General features: G+C 42.3%; 1 protein-coding gene across 10 annotated transcripts in view; it reads right to left on the reverse strand.

The window, feature by feature from the left end:
• Ttc27 (tetratricopeptide repeat domain 27) overlaps positions 1-16458 on the reverse strand; it is a 143530-nt gene that overhangs the window by 91825 nt on the left and 35247 nt on the right. For 8 of the 10 annotated variants that reach the window (XR_015621710.1, XR_015621709.1, XR_015621713.1 and 5 more), the window contains 1 exon segment: positions 15666-15732. Coding sequence is in view for 4 of the 10 variants with exons in the window: in NM_001106706.1 (NP_001100176.1) it covers positions 15666-15732 (67 nt within the window). In the remaining 6 variants the exon portion in view is untranslated. 10 annotated transcript variants of the gene reach the window in all.

A 16458-nucleotide genomic window follows, 5' to 3' on the forward strand; every position in this document is an offset into this window, starting at 1 on the left:
ACTGAGAACCTTAGAAGCCACAACCCACTGTCTACCTGTGATCAGCCTCAGCTTCCCAGCTCCCTGTCAGCAACTCTGGATCGCCCTATCTAAGTGACTCCATCCTCACACCGGAGTCTCTGCTGCTGCACCCAGGCTGGTGCAGAGAAGAATTCCAGTCATGTGACCCCCCTGTGCCTTACAGCCTGCCTGGCACAGTACAGGTACACATGGAAGAGTGAAGGGACAAAGGGGCACTGCTCGACTTCTTTGGCGAAGGCTGAAGTATACACGGGTGTAATTTAACGATGGTGGTGTTTCTAAGACTATAGCCCAGTTAGCAGGTAGGAATTCATGTCTGGTACTATAAATCTAGCCAACTACATGTACCTAGAGAGGTCACAGACCCTAGAGAACCTACTAGTGCCATTTTCCTAAACCAATATAGTTTCTAACTGTGCTCTAAAAACTTATCCTTATACTCACAGACAAGCGTAGCTCTCACCCTCACCAAACAAGTTCACTTTTGCAGCAGGAGGCTAGTGTAGACACCCAGTACAAGTCGACATGCAGAGAATCAATTATCATGGGGAAACCAGCCCCAACTAGAACATCTAAAACACTACCTACCCCTCTACCTAAGGCCCAGGACACTAGCTAACTGAGAGAGTATCTTTTTTTTTTTTTCTTTTTTCTTTTCTTCGGAGCTGGGGACTGAACCCAGGGCCTTGCGCAGCAAGCGCTCTACCACTGAGCTAAATCCCCAACCCAGAGAGAGTATCTTCTAAATGTGACAGGTATATATGCCCCCCAAATCTCAACAATATGATACATTAACAAGCCCTACATGATGAACACACCAACTGACATGTCAATGTAGATAGGGAGGCTTCACAAGCTACCAGTCCAAGCTCTGAAGACAGCTCCCTTGAGAAAGATATCTGCCACTTTGAGACCTCATTTTTCTCACCTAAATGAGAGGAGCTGATCTGAGAATGCTTTCAGCTATTTTTTTAAAAAATGTATTTTTTATAAAATTCCATTTGTTCTGCAGCAAATGACATATAAAAAGGTTCCAACTAATTTAAGCTCCTTTGTAAGGGGACCAGTTGGCAGAGTGCTGGCCTAGCATCTATAATGATACTGGAGGCTTGAGCTCCAGTATCACCTAAACAAAGAGAAACAGCACACACCTGCAGTCCTAGCACTTAGGAGGAGCAGAAGGTTTAGGAGTTCAAGGCCAGCCTGAGACTCTTTATCTCAAAAGCAAATTCTTTCCTAAACTAGCCTGAGTCCCCCTGGTTTTCCAGCCACATCTTATGCACCATAAATAAATGGAATCGAAGGGTTGGGGATTTAGCTCAGCGGTAGAGCGCTTGTCTAGCAAGCGCAAGGCCCTGGGTTCAGTCCCCAGCTCCGAAAAAAAGAAAAAAAAAATAAATGGAATCAAAGACTAATATGTCATACTCATAAGCAGGGGCAAATGGACAAAATTTAACTGACTTTATGCTAATTCCACTTCCAAATGCCAATAACATCTTGGGCCCATTCTTTCCTTTGTTGAACGTTAATTACTTGTATCTTGAACTCAATTACTTTAGATTTCATATTTACTGACTATCTCACAGTTCTTTACTATTCAATGGAGGTGGCAGAAAAGAGCTGAGAAAAGCTTGCTCAGGGCCCAGAGGAGACTCGGGCTGCAGTGGCGCTCTGTGGCTTATGACATAATGCCTGAGGCTTGGAACCATCCCTACTACTGAAACACATGCTCGTTATTAATATAGCCCAGTTTATCATTTTTATGCTTGGAACTTTATTAGCCTGCTCAACTCTCCTAACGTCTCTTCTATGTTTAACTTCTCTGACTTTATTGTTTAGCCTTCTATTTTTATATAGTAGATCTGTCTGAATTGATTTTTTTATGCGGCATGATCTGAGGTTAGATCCCTGTTCTCCATATGGACATATAAATTATCCAGAGCCACTGACTGGACAGTCTACTGTGCTGCAATACCTGCTCTGTCATAAATCTGGTGAACCACATCCGAATGGCTCTCTTCAGAACCATCTGCCCCGCTGGCAGCTTTCTGTCTCCTTGTGTCCAAACATCTTAATTCAATGTTTCCCAGGCTTTCAAGCACATAAAAATGACCAGAGGGTGTGCTGGAACCCGCACTCGTTGGCCTCAGCCCCAGAGCTCTCCATCAGTCTGGTTCAGGATGGAGCCAAGAAGACTCTACATCTCAGGGCTGGCAGCTGCTGCTCCGGTTGCCACTCAAGTGCCCCACTTTCATAAGCACTGTGGGTCAGACAGCTTCACACAGTGTGGATCTTCCAGCTCTCTTCCTGACTGCCTGAGAAATTCTTCATCATTGTCTTTCTGTATGAACTGAAAATCGACTTTAGGTCTACCACACACATTAAAAAATAAAATAAAACAAAAACAAAAAATAAAAAACAGCAAAATCAAACTGCTGGAATTTTGTCAGAAGTACACTGACCGAAGCAGACTAGTTTGGAGGGGCTGGAATCATCCATGAACACATGTGCATCTCCTGGTATTTAGGTCCTCATTATTTTCTCAGAATGTTCTAATCTTATCAATATAATACAATGATAATGATATTATATATGATTAATGATAAATATAATTTCTAGAAATATGATGGATTTTGACACTACTGCAAATAGCATCTTTTCGTCTACTTACTTTTTTAATTATGGTAAAAAAAAAATACACAGAACATAAAATACATCACCAAACCAGTTTTAAACACACAGTTCAGTAATGCTAAGTACATTCCCTTTACATTCACTCTGCTGTGCAATCTCCAGAATTTTCTCACGTGCAACTCTAATCTATACCATTAAGCACCAGCTCCCACTTCTGAGGCTGAGAAACCAGCATCCTTCTTGTTCCTGGGAACCTGACCAACCACTCTTGGTACATAAGGCAGCTCATGGTATGAAGCAGCTGCAAATGTGATCTTAGAAAAAGCCAGGAATGTAAAAAATAAACCTTACTCTAGCAGTCTGACAATATACCACCACACTAAATTACTGCTGAAAATCCAAATGTAGTCTCAAACACATTGAGCGATTCTGTATCTAACAAACCTCACTTTTAGAAAGAATTAGAGAACAGACACACACGAACCTTAGTCTGTTTGCAACCCCATACATATATATGAGCTGGGATTTCCACCACTTTTGCTTATAAAAAGGAAACAGAAACTACTTGCATGGAGTAACAACACATGTATGCTATGTTAAGATACATGCTCTCTCTCATTCTCAATTTACACTGACCAAAATCTTCAAAAAGTGATTTATTGGGCCAATAGGCTTTAGAATGTGTATTATTTTTCAGAAGCTCTAATATTTTTATTTTTGTGAATATTGAAGTAAATGCTAGTGATCTCTTTTATTTGTGTGTACAATGTGTTTGTTTTGGGTTGGTTGTCTTTTGTGGGGTATGGGAAGGATCAAATCCTAGGGCTCAAACATGCTGGGCAAGTTCCCACCAACAAGCTAGAGCCCTGACTATTTATACTCACAACGGTAGCGACGAATTCACTTCCACGATCTTTGACAAGAAGTACACAGAACTCTGAGAACAGAAGGGAGCATTCACTGCAGCTGACGGGAGGATTCTGCCTCCGGAGACTGCTTACTCCTGTTGAGCCAAAGTGCAGGCTCCACAAATGAAGGTCAGTGAGAGGCAGGAGACATGGCTCCACAAGGAAAAGAGACTTCTGTGAGGGCCTCACAGCCTGAGGTCCCCAGACCCACAATGGAGAGAGAGAAATGTCTCCTCAAAGCTGTCCTCTGGCTCCAAGCAGGCATATGCGCAGGTGCATAGACACACACACACACACACACACACACACACACACACACACACACACACACACAATGAGGATGATGGTGATGAAGATGACAGTGGTGGTTTGAATAGGTTTGGTCCCCTAGAATCATATATTTGAACACTCAGCCCATGAGAAGTGGCACTATTAAGAGGTATGGCCTTGTTGAAGTGTGCCACTGTGTTGGTGTGCTTTGAGCTCTCCTCCTATGCTCAAGCTCTGCCCAGTATCCCCTTTGCTGCCTTTGGCTCAAGATGTAGAACTCTTCACTACTCCAGCATTGTGTCTGCCTGCACACTGCCACGCATCCTATCATGACAATAATGGACTAAACCTCTAAAACTGTAAGCCAGCCCCAATTAAACGTTTCATTTTATAAGAGTTACTTGTGTCATGGTGTCTCTTCCCAGCAATATAACCCAAAGCAAGACGATGATGGTGGTGCTGACATGTTGTGGATAGGACACACGCACACTTACTTTATTCAGCTAACAATCTCCTACCACCTGCAACACTGCTCTCAAGTCTGAGACAAGCAACAAGAATTTTAACACCATCAGAGAGGATCTAGGATACTGTTTCTATTGAAAATAAAATTCCTTTTTACTCTTCTAACTGCACATTTTGACTAACCTTCCAAGGTCACCAAGACCTTCATTCAACAGACAGGCAGTTTGTCCTTTGGACACAAAGGAGCTTTCAGACAGCTGCTTCTTTTTCCACAGGTAAATCAAGCTCTGAGCTCTCTTGGCTGGGCACACGATTATTTGGCCACGTTACGGCAAAAGGATGCTGCCCACACAGGTCGGGCTGACCATGAACACAGAGAACAAAGAAATGTATGAAAAGCAGACTTATCACCCCACTTTAAATGATCTACTTAAAAGACTGTTTATTTTAAGCTAGTACCAAAAGACAGTAAGTTTAAAACTCCTAGACTAGGCAGTAAGTTACTCCAGGGAAAGGGAACAGCAGTCCAAACCTCTGTCTCTGCTGTGGGAACACTTCAGGTCTGCCTGGCCTACTTTCCCTTAACCCGCCTGCTGCCCTGGATGAGCTACTGGTGTGGCCTAAGAGCTGCCCTTGAACTTACAGTTCCCACCCGCTGCCTCTACCATACAGCACCTACAACCCCTATCTGCCCTTTAAGGCCAGCCTCAAAGCCTCCCCTAGAGAACAAAGCCCTTTTTGATGGCTCGGTCCTAAATATTTTCTTAGCAACTAAGTGATTTATCTATTCTATAAATGTGCATACTCTTCAAACTGCCTGGTATTGGCAAGTAATTTGTGGATTTATTTGATCTGAGCTAAATTAAAGATCCCGTGAAGATGAGTGCCTGGGCTCATTCCTTTACTTCCTCCTGTGTATTTCTCCCACCCTGAATACAGACTTGCCAGTGAAGTGAACCTAAGTTACAGAGTATACCATGCAAAGCCATGCATCTAAGACTAGCTTTTTAGTTTGCCACATCTGTAAACTTACTATTGCATGATGCATAATCCCAGCAAAGTCACAATTTAGGTATCTATCCTCCTGTCAATGTCTGCTCCCAGCTTTTGGCCATCACAAACATGCATGACTATTAAATATCCCTGCATGTGTCCACAGCTGCAGAAGAAAGTCTCACTCAGGTACCCTAAAAATGGACAGTCTGGCACATCTGCAATGCAGTTTCCTAATGCCACACTCTGCAATGTGGCAGACATGGTTAATCAGTCTTTATTCTATTGTCAACTTTTCAAATTAGTTCTATAAGTTACAATTTCCTTCCAAAACCATAAAAGTCTAATAATACACAGCTTGCATCTTTTTTCCTTAAACACCTGTGCTGCTGGCCATCCTACAGTCATCGAGTTCCTGTCTTCAGGAGCTGTCAAGCTTTTAGTAGACTGCTTCCAGTGCTGTGCATGCTCACACAAGTGAGTGCTTGCCCTCCCTCCCACAAGTTCAACTTTAACCCTGAGCTCATGGCACAACTTCAATATGAAACTAGAATGCTTTCCTCTGGCAGCCACGGGCTTGGCAATGCCATGAATTTCAGGTGACTTCAGACTTGCTTGGAGGTCTTAGCTCAGTGGAAAGTGTTCTTACCCTGCCCCACCCCAGTGACTCCAGCCCTCACACACTATTGCTTACTACAGAGGCTTCAGGTGCCTGTCCCTCCAGCTTCAGTCCCTGAACCTAGCTCCAGGGTTCTTGTCTGTCTATGGGTCTCTATGTTTAAGTGGGTGAGAAAAACATCAGGCACCTCTCCTACCTCTCCTGAGTCTGACAGCGTCTTAATAACTGTTCTGTAGCAAGGCAGTTCTCCCATGGTGCCTTACTGTCCACACGGTCAGTACTGAAGGCCTAAAACAGCTCCCTCTTATTTCCAATGCTACTAAAGACAAGAGCACAGTATCCCCAAAAAGAAAGGCACTGCTAAAAGCACAAAGGACCCTAGAAATTTCTGATGCATCAGAGATCAGAGTTCTAGGGCAAGACACAAGGTTGAAACCTGCAAACAGGCAGACAACTCAACAGAGACCATATGACCATGTCCCAAAGAGCCTGCTCATGTCCTCCACTCAAAAACTAATAGCTGGCCATGTGCAATGTAGATTCCCCACTTCAGATTAGTCATGTAAATAGTGTAAAGGATAAATATTTATATTTCTATAAATATATGTGATCTATATATAACTTTTCTAAATTTTTCTAAAATAGTTTCTACTTAAAAAGGCATTTATAAATTTAAAATAATTAAATCATACTAATTAGCTGTTTATGTCCATTAATGTAAAAAGCTGCTTGAAAATGGTTTATAAATGTACTAAAATTCCACTTTACATAATGGACACCAATTAACATACAGTATTTTAATATTCTAGCGTCCTGTCCACAGAACTTACTCATATTGGCCATCTTCTGGTCAGAAAGAAAGGAAGGGGAAGGGAAGGGGAATGGGAAGGGGAAGGGGAAGGGAAGGGAAGGGAAGGAAATTCGGCAATGTTCCACATCAATAGCCTGTGTCAAATGCCAAGGAAAATATACCTCAAGCACAGCTCCAAGCAGCATCTTTCTCTCTTTGTTTTTCAGAGGCTGGGTTTCTCTGTGTAGCCCTGGCTATCCTGGAACTCACTCAGTAGACCAGATGGGCTCACTCAGAGATCTGTCTATCTGTCTCCTGAAAAGGCATGTCCTACCAAGCCTGGCTAACACATTTTCTTCAGTCTTTGAAAAAAGTCTGATTTTTACCTCAGAAAAATTATAAGTATCATAAACTTGAACCCTAAACAATTTCACATTGGGTATCTGTTCTAAAATTAACTCCACTTAATACATGACATATGTTGACTATTGTGTGTTGTACTTTTATTAAAAAAAACTATATTAAAAGGCAGATCTATTTTGATAAGTGAGTTAACCTTAAATAAGTCTAAATAGAGGGCTGGAGAGATGGCTCAGTGGTTAAAAACACTGGCTTCTCTTCCAGAGGTCCTGAGTTCAATTCCTAACAACCGCATGGTGGCTCACAACCATCTGTAATGGGGTCTGATGCCCTCTTCTGGTGTGTCTGAAGACAGCAACAGTGTACTTATATACATAAAATGTGTGTGTGTGTGTGTGTGTGTGTGTGTGTAGGTCTAAGTAAGTCTCCTCTTTAGTGAAGTATGTGACTGATATATTAAAATACATTCAAATTCATTGGATACTTTGATCTGTTTGAACAGCTATATACAGTTTCTAATCATTTCTTCTCGGAAGCAGAGCTTTATCTATCTCTCCACTGCTTCCATTAGGACAGCCTCTGACTTTTTTCTCTCACTATGTAGCCCTGACTGTCTTGGAACTCACTATGTAGACCAGGCTGCCCTTGAACTCACAGAGATCCTCCTGCTTCTGCTGGAATTAAGAGTGTATGCTACCTGCAGGGATGGTTTAATATACGGAAAACCATCAACGTGATCCATTATATAAACAAACTGAAAGAACAAAACCACATGATCATTTCATTAGATGCTGAGAAAGCATTTGACAAAATTCAACACCCCTTCATGATAAAAGTCCTGGAAAGAATAGGAATTCAAGGCCCATACCTAAACGTAGCAAAAGCCATATATAGCAAACCAGTTGCTAACATTAAACTAAATGGAGAGCAATCCCACTATAATCAGGGACTAGACAAGGCTGCCCACTCTCTTCCTACTTATTCAATATAGTTCTTGAAGTTCCAGCTAGAGCAATCAGACAACAAAAGGAGGTCAAGGGGATACAGATCGGAAAAGAAGAAGTCAAAATATCACTATTTGCAGATGATATGATAGTATATTTAAGTGATCCCAAAAGTTCCACCAAAGAACTACTAAAACTGATAAACATCTTCAGCAAAGCGGCTGGGTATAAAATTAACTCAAATAAATCAGTAGCCTTCCTCTACACAAAAGAGAAACTAGCCGAGAAAGAAATTAGGGAAACAACACCCTTCATAATAGACCCAAATAATATAAAGTACCTCGGTGTGACTTTAATCAAGCAAGTAAAAGATCTGTACAATAAGAACATCAAGCCTCTGAAGAAAGAAATTGAAGAAGACCTCAGAAGATGGAAAGATCTCCCATGCTCATGGATTGGCAGGATTAATACAGTAAAAATGGCCATTTTACCAAAAGCGATCTACAGATTCAATGCAATCCCCATCAAAATACCAATCCAATTCTTCAAAGAGTTAGACAGAACAATTTGCAAATTCATCTGAAAAAACAAAACACCCAGGATAGCTAAAACTATCCTCAACAGTAAAAGGACTTCAGTGGGAATCAGTATCCGTGAACTCAAGCAGTATTACAGAGCAATAGTGATAAAAACTGCATGGTATTGGTACAGAGACAGACAGATAGACCAATGGAATAGAATTGAAGACCCAGAAATGAACCCATACACCTATGGTCACTTGATTTTTGACAAAGGAGCCAAAACCATCCAATGGAAAAAAGATAGCATTTTTTAGCAAATGGTGCTGGTTCAACTGGAGGTCAACATGTAGAAGAATGCAGATCGATCCATGCTTATCACCCTGTACAAAGCTTAAGTCCAAGTGGATCAAGGACCTCCACATCAAACCAGATACACTCAAACTAATAGAAGAAAAAGTGGTGAAGCATCTCGAACACATGGGCACTGGAGAAAATTTCCTGAACAACACACCAATGGCTTATGCTCTAAGATCAAGAATCGACAAATGGGACCTCATAAAACTGCAAAGCTTCTGTAAGGCAAAGGACACTGTGGTTAGGACAAAACGGCAACCAACAGATTGGGAAAAGATCTTTACCAATCCTACAACAGATAGAGGGCTTATATCCAAAATATACGAAGAACTCAAGAAGTTAGACTCCAGAGAATCAAATAACTCTATTAAAAAATGGAGTACAGAGCTAAACAAAGAATTCACAGCTGAGGAATGCCGAATGGCTGAGAAGCACCTAAAGAAATGTTCAACATCCTTAGTCATAAGGGAAACGCAAATCAAAACAACCCTGAGATTTCACCTCACACCAGTCAGAATGGCTAAGATCAAAAACTCAGGTGACAGCAGATGCTGGCGAGGATGTGGAGAAAGAGGAACACTCCTCCATTGTTGGTGGGATTGCAGACTGGTACAACCATTCTGGAAATCAGTCTGGAGGTTCCTCAGAAAATTGGACATTGAACTACCTGAGGACCCAGCTATACCTCTCTTGGGCATATACCCAAAAGATGCCCCAACATATAACAAAGACACGTGCTCCACTATGTTCATAGCAGTCTTATTTATAATAGCCAGAAGCTGGAAAGAACCCAGATGCCCTTCAACAGAGGAATGGATACAGAAAATGTGGTACATCTTCAAATGGAATATTACTCAGCTATCAAAAACAATGACTTTATGAAATTCATAGGCAAATGGATGGAACTGGAAAATATCATCCTCTGTGAGGTAACCCAATCACAGAAAAACACACATGGTATGCACTCATTGTTAAGTGGCTATTAGCCCAAATGCTCAAATTACCCTAGATGCACAGAACACATGAAACTCAAGACAGATGATCAAAATGCGAATGCTTCACTCCTTCTTTAAAAGGGGAACAAGAATACCCTTGGCAGGGAATAGGGAGGCAAAGTTTAGAACAGAGGCAGAAGGAACACCCATTCAGAGCCTGCCCCACATGTGGCCCATACATATACAGCCACCCAATTAGACAAGATGGATGAAGCAAAGAAGTGCAGGCCGACAGGAACTAGATGTAGCTCTCTCCTGAGAGACAAAGCCAGAATACAGCAAATACATAGGCAAATGCCAGCAGCAAACCACTGAACTGAGAACAGGACCCCCGTTGAAGGAATCAGAGAAAGGACTGGAAGAGCTTAAAAGGGCTCACGACCCCATATGAAAAACAATGCCAACCAACCAGAGCTTCCAGGGACTAAGCCACTACCCAAAGACTATACACGGACTGACCCTGGACTCCAACCTCATAGGTAGCAATGAATAGCCTAGTAAGAGCACCAGTGGAAGGGGAAGCCCTTGGTCCTGCTAAGACTGAACCCCCAGTGAACGTGATTGTTGGGGGGAGGGCGGTAATGGGGGGAGGATAGGGAGGGGAACACCCATATAGAAGGGGAGGGGGAGGGATTAGGGGGATGTTGGCCCGGAAACCTGGAAAGGGAATAACATTCGAAATGTAAATAAGAAATACTCAAGTTAATAAAGAAAAAAAACTGACAAAAAAAATGTTTAAAGACTGAAACTGAAAAAAAAAGTGTATGCTACCACACATAGCTGCCTTAATCTTGGACATTTCTGTCCTTTTAGTACTGGGACATTCTTTGACTTTTATTCATACTTATCCACTATAGATATTAGTGGATAACTGTATTAAATATATACAGTTATCTGTATAGACATTTGTACTCAGAAAGCTGAAGTAAAAGGTCTATTATAATATAGATTTGAGATCAACATTTTAAACTCCATCTCAAGGTGGACCAGTGGCTTCTATCTGGAATCCCAGCACATGGGAGGTAGAAGCAGGTAGATCAGGAGCTCAAAGTCATCCTTTGCTGAGGACAGATAGTTTCAGGTCGGCAATGGCCTCCCTCAGACCTTGTTTCAAAAGCCAAACAAAGACTCCATCTCAAAGAAAACTGTGAGGAGGAGAGGGGAGGGCAGGGGAGTAGGTTAATATCAGAAAGAAAGAAAAAGTAAAATGCAAAACTCTCAAAGGACTTTTTCTTCTTTCATGGAGGCCTTGAAAGCACGGGCAGACAGTCGGAAGGCAAGCTGCCAGTGTCAATTCACACTTGAACAAAACTTTTGCCAATGAAAACTGAAACACCTGTATGAACTGAACTGTTCCTATTTTCAACAATAAAAGGAAATTAAAAGCATTACAAATGTCATGGGCTTGGCTCATCTGAAAGGAAATAACGCAGCTTTCACAGCTCATTCCAAATTATCCAGCCAATACAACATAAATGGTTTTCTAAAGCAATCTAGGATATTTTTACTATGACTCCCAAAATGTGTAGACAGGATTTCTCAAAAACAGCACTACACAATGATTGTCTTAAACTAGGAGAGCGATGGCTTCCAGGACAAGCTTCAAGGATGTATTAAAAATGTCATAAGGAAGCCTATCAGTTTGTATGCTTATTAAAATATTTTAATAATAATTTAATTTAAAAATTATCTTACATATATTTTCACATGCCACACCAACACGAAAACACAGGCGAAAATTTCTCCACAAAAAGAGATCTTATTGTTATTTTGGGAAACTTTAGACAAATCATTAAAAGTCAGTAAAATACAGAACCAATATAAGCCAACTATTTAGTTATCAATAAACATTGGTAGTGGCTTTTTAATTTTAGTTTTAAAAAAATAGTTTAAAAAAATCCTCAGTTTCTAGAAACTAAGAGTATCCCAAAACTAAGGAGGCTGAGGCAGGAGGTTTTTAAGTGTGAGGCTAGCCTGGATCACATAACTACCTTCTACCTCAGAAAGGGAAGTGCGTGCCCCTGCGTGCATGCGTGCGTGTGTGTCAACCAAATGCCAAATATCCATGGTCACTTTCCCTCCAACGACTTCCAGTCCTTTATGGGATATTAAAATTTATATTGAAAAAATTTTATATTGAATAGTTCTTACATCAGAAAAGGAACCTCATGCCCCAGGTTTACAGTCTCGGTGGCAGATCACCGGAGCACAGGAAGGGACACCCAGAAGACAGTGCTGCACTGTCTTGCTCCTCTCTTCCCCGTGTCCACAGGCAGGCAGTTCCAGGCATGTTTGCTCTCACTGTGCTGCTCAGAAATAAATACAGCCTCCTCCAAGCCAAGGAGCAGCAAGCCTGGCTCACCACTGAATGCAAAGGACACCAGCTTTTCTCACTGTGAGCACGTTATGTACACCCCACCTTGGAAAGCAAGGTTTCAGCTCAGGAAGAGGGGAAATGCGGCTATCCTTACTGTCGTGTAGTGCTACCTAAGTCCCAGAGAAAAGCAGAACAGTGTGGGCACAGATCGGAAGTCAACCCAGTGCCTGGGCTGTGTCACCTCTACTTGTTCTCTCAGTCTGGATACACTTCCTGAGCAACAAACAAGACTAAGGCACTGAAGCCTACTCTAGACCAAAATGCGAACGCTTAGCCTTCAAAGCTAGTGAGTTCAAGTCTACTGAAGAAAGGTAACTGCACAGCTGGTTGCTATATAAACAAAAATGGTCCCAGCCAAAACAGGCACAGAGACAAGGTCAAGCACTCGGAAGTGGGGCAGAGCCTCAAAGTGCCCACCCATCTTATCTCTGATACACCTGGAGTTGCACAGAATATATCGTCCCTCAGATTCTGTGAGAGTTAAGGAGTCCCTCACATGAAGTGACTGGTATCTGCATACAGCACATGTCTTTGTTCTTTAGGCCACCTCTTGTTACTATAAAGCCTAAAACTAAACAACTGCTACAGAGCCTGTTATTACTGTGCTATTAGGGTAATGACAAGAAGGTCTGCACAGATTCGATTCACACACATTTTTTTTCAAATATTTTAAATCCTTAGTTGACTGAATCTGGATACAAACCTACTAATGTAAAAGGACAATATAAATAAACTCTCCTCAAGGTCAAAGGACACTCCCAAGTCACCATGGTACTGACTTTGGAGGTGAGAGAAGGCCACATAGATGCAGAGAGCAGTTGTTGGGGACAGAGTTGAATTTTCCTGGTGTATGTCCATGCTTCAGTTGAGACAAGACAAGGGGAAGAAACAGTTCAGAGCCCAGAGTCCTCAGAGACCTAAGGGCCTCCCAGTGCCCGTGTTCCCTGCAGCTCTTCCTAGATGGGGATGGGGGGGTGTTTGGTTTGGATTTTCTTGGAGACGGGACTCATGTCCCTGGCTGGCCTCACTTACTGTGTGGCTAAGCATGACCTTGATCCTCCTCACCCCATCTGCAGAGTTAGGGATCTCAGGCATGGACCACTCAGGTATGCATCCCTGGGAACAGAGCCTAGGCTTTGTGCATACTAGAGGAACATTCTACCGGCTGAGCTATAGCCCCAGCACAGTGCAGTACTTCTTAGAAACTAAAGATTTACTAGAAATAACAGACGTCTCCTTAGGAAAGTTAGATCTGGCATTTGATTCTCTGAAGTCACAAAGCTTTCTCCCAAAGAGATCAGTACTCAGGCCAGGGCTGACTGGTTCAGGCCAGTGCTGACTGGGAGGAGAGCCAAAGGAGAAGAGAGAGCAGAAAAAGTACTCAGCAAATAGTTCTTGTGGGTAAATATAAAAGCTGAACTCATGACTTACACTGTAAACGGGGAGAGATGAGCCACCCACACTAGAACCAGCAGCTAAGAAGCCTGCAAGTACCTTATGATACAGAGAAACGAGAACAGAGATAACCTGAAGACTGGAGGGACTGAGGAAGCTTGCCCTCACTCACAAGAGCTGTGCTTTTAACAGACTGGTGCAGGGTTTGCACAGCGACTGGGAAGGACACACATTGCCAATGTGTGTGAGACCAACCCAAACTGACGGTGTTAGTACTGCTCCCCCGCCACAAAGCCCAGTGAGAACATTCTCTGTCACCAGCTCCATCGGTGCTGACCTCTGTCATCAGTAGAGACCCAAGCCTCCAAATCACCCATTGCCTGGACACTTGTCTCCTCTCAGCCCTGCGCACCGCCCCCACTCTCTCTCTCATGCTACTCCCAAGCCTCATGTCCTGCCCCACTGCCCTATTTCAGGAGGATCTGTTTCCAAATCATCTTCTGACTAAGATATTCCAGACCATCCTGCTAAATGGCACCCATCCATCCCACTTTACAGCCCTCCTCAGCACCTTATTTAAATATCTATCTGTCTGTGTATTTCCATGGAAATTAATTGAAACTCTAGAACAAAAAAGATACTGTTCACCATTGTACTTCCAGTGAGGACCAAGACACGTGTGCATGGTAAATATTTCATAGTTACTAGCTGAGTGAAAGGAAGGTATACAAGTTACTTTATGTACATTGAAAACAATGTTGCCTCTTTGTGTGCCAAATTCTTTTAGCACATGCATTAATAAATAAGGCATTTCCATCTAGTCAGCTAAAGCCCACACTATAATGGTAACCCAAGGTGCTGAGGAATGGGAAGAGTGGGAAGTCAACCCCAATCCCCGGAGCCACTATCATCCAACATGACCAAGAGAGCGGGAAGAACAGTCTGCAAAGCTCCTATTACAGCACAAACGTGCCAGCTTTTCCTTCTACCTGAGAAAAGTTCTTCCTTTTGTCTTACCTGGAAAAGGGCAAAGGAAGAAAGAAAGTGGAATCTTGTACCCCTGGTGATAAGGCTGCCTTTGGCAGAATCACAAAGGAATTTGATTCATTCAAGAAAACATGCAGCAAGCAAGGCTCGGTGGTACACATCTTTAATCCCAGCACTCAGAGGCAATGGTAGGTTTCTATGGGTTCAAGGCCATCCTGGTAAATATCCTAGATAGCACAGCCAGGGCTATCTAGAGAGACCCATTAAAAAAAGAAAAAAGATGTGCACCCTTTTCCAACCACAAAGCCAAAATTACAGTGAGTCTCCCGCCTTCTCTGATACACCTCTCTTTTCCTGGATTTCACATCTTCCAACATCTGTTCACCCATCTTTCTATTTTGCTACCGTTCTCCTCCAGCCTGGGTCCTGATCTGTCACCTTCCCTCTTCAGTCAACTGCAATGAGATGACTATGCAAAATTGCCACAAACAGTGCTCCAGGGCAACAATGCACTCCCTGTCAAATTCCACAGCCACTTCTCTGTCTGCCCATCTGTCTGGCTATTCTACACAATGGAATACTGACAAGCGCCCTGTGTCCTCAACCCTTTCCCCTTTCCTGACCACTGCTCTCCTGCTCCTGCTCACAATTCTTTGTCAAGACATCCATGTAGATACCAAAATTGACCCTCACTTTTATGCATAAGACCTATGAAGTCTCAGGCTCTCATTCAGTCACTCAACAAACAGCTGTTGAGTATCCGTTATATGCACAGTAACACAATAGACCCTGGAATCAAAAAAGAAAGAAAGAGGCAGGGAAAAGAATCTAATCACTGTCCTCAAACCAAAGCAAGTACAGAGAAAAGAACCTTGCTTTGGGGAACACTTAGAAGGTGTGGGTTAAAACCTGGCAGGAGGTGCACCCAATTTCCTTAGCTGGCAGTTTTTTCAGCTTAAGTAAGAACACACCAGAGTGAAAATAATCTACAAGGGAAAAGAAGGAACTGGAGAGGGTGAGGCCATTACTCACCGATGTGAAGGCCAGCAGCTCCTCCTCCGTTAGCTTATGAACTGGGTTGTTCTTCTGGAAATTTGTGCTTTGAATTTAAAAAAACAAAAACAAAAACCTAAAACACATGCTGTACCTAATTAAAAATAACTCTTTTTTTTTTTTTTTTTTTTTTGGTTCTTTTTTTCGGAGCTGGGGACCGAACCCAGGGCCTTGCGCTTCCTAGGTAAGCGCTCTACCACTGAGCTAAATCCCCAGCCCCTAAAAATAACTCTTAAAGAAACCATTATTTCTTACAGTACATGTTTTAAGTCACACACTAAAATGCTGTACAATATATATGTATTGAAACAAACTTTCAAAAGGCAATAATAAAACTCTGAAAATATAACAGCTGATATCAAAATAATTTCTCTTATTAGAAAAATGAAGAAATCCAGTGGCTACAAGATGGTTGAACAGGTCAAGGTGCTTGCCATGACATCAAAAATAAATGGTAAACCAAAACAGGAAATCCAAGCTATGTCACTCACCAAAGACAGTGGGAACTACTGACTCCCATTGACTAATCAATCATCTACCACTGACAAATCCCGTTGTTATGACAACCAGGACACCCTAAAATCTGTAAGTCACCTGAGTACAGAACCACAGGCGTTCTAAGATGCTGATGACAGGGTCTAACGAGCAACTTTTGGCAAACATTCATATACCCCCAGCTCAGTAATTCCATTCTAGATTATACAGCGCAGAAAAAAACAAAACAAAGCCAATGAATGTGTGGCCCAGAAATGAGAAGACAGAAAAATATTCA

This window comes from Rattus norvegicus, chromosome 6 (genome assembly GCF_021556685.1).
Source record: "Rattus norvegicus strain SHRSP/BbbUtx chromosome 6, alternate assembly SHRSP_T2T, whole genome shotgun sequence".
Classification (NCBI taxonomy): domain Eukaryota; kingdom Metazoa; phylum Chordata; class Mammalia; order Rodentia; family Muridae; genus Rattus; species Rattus norvegicus.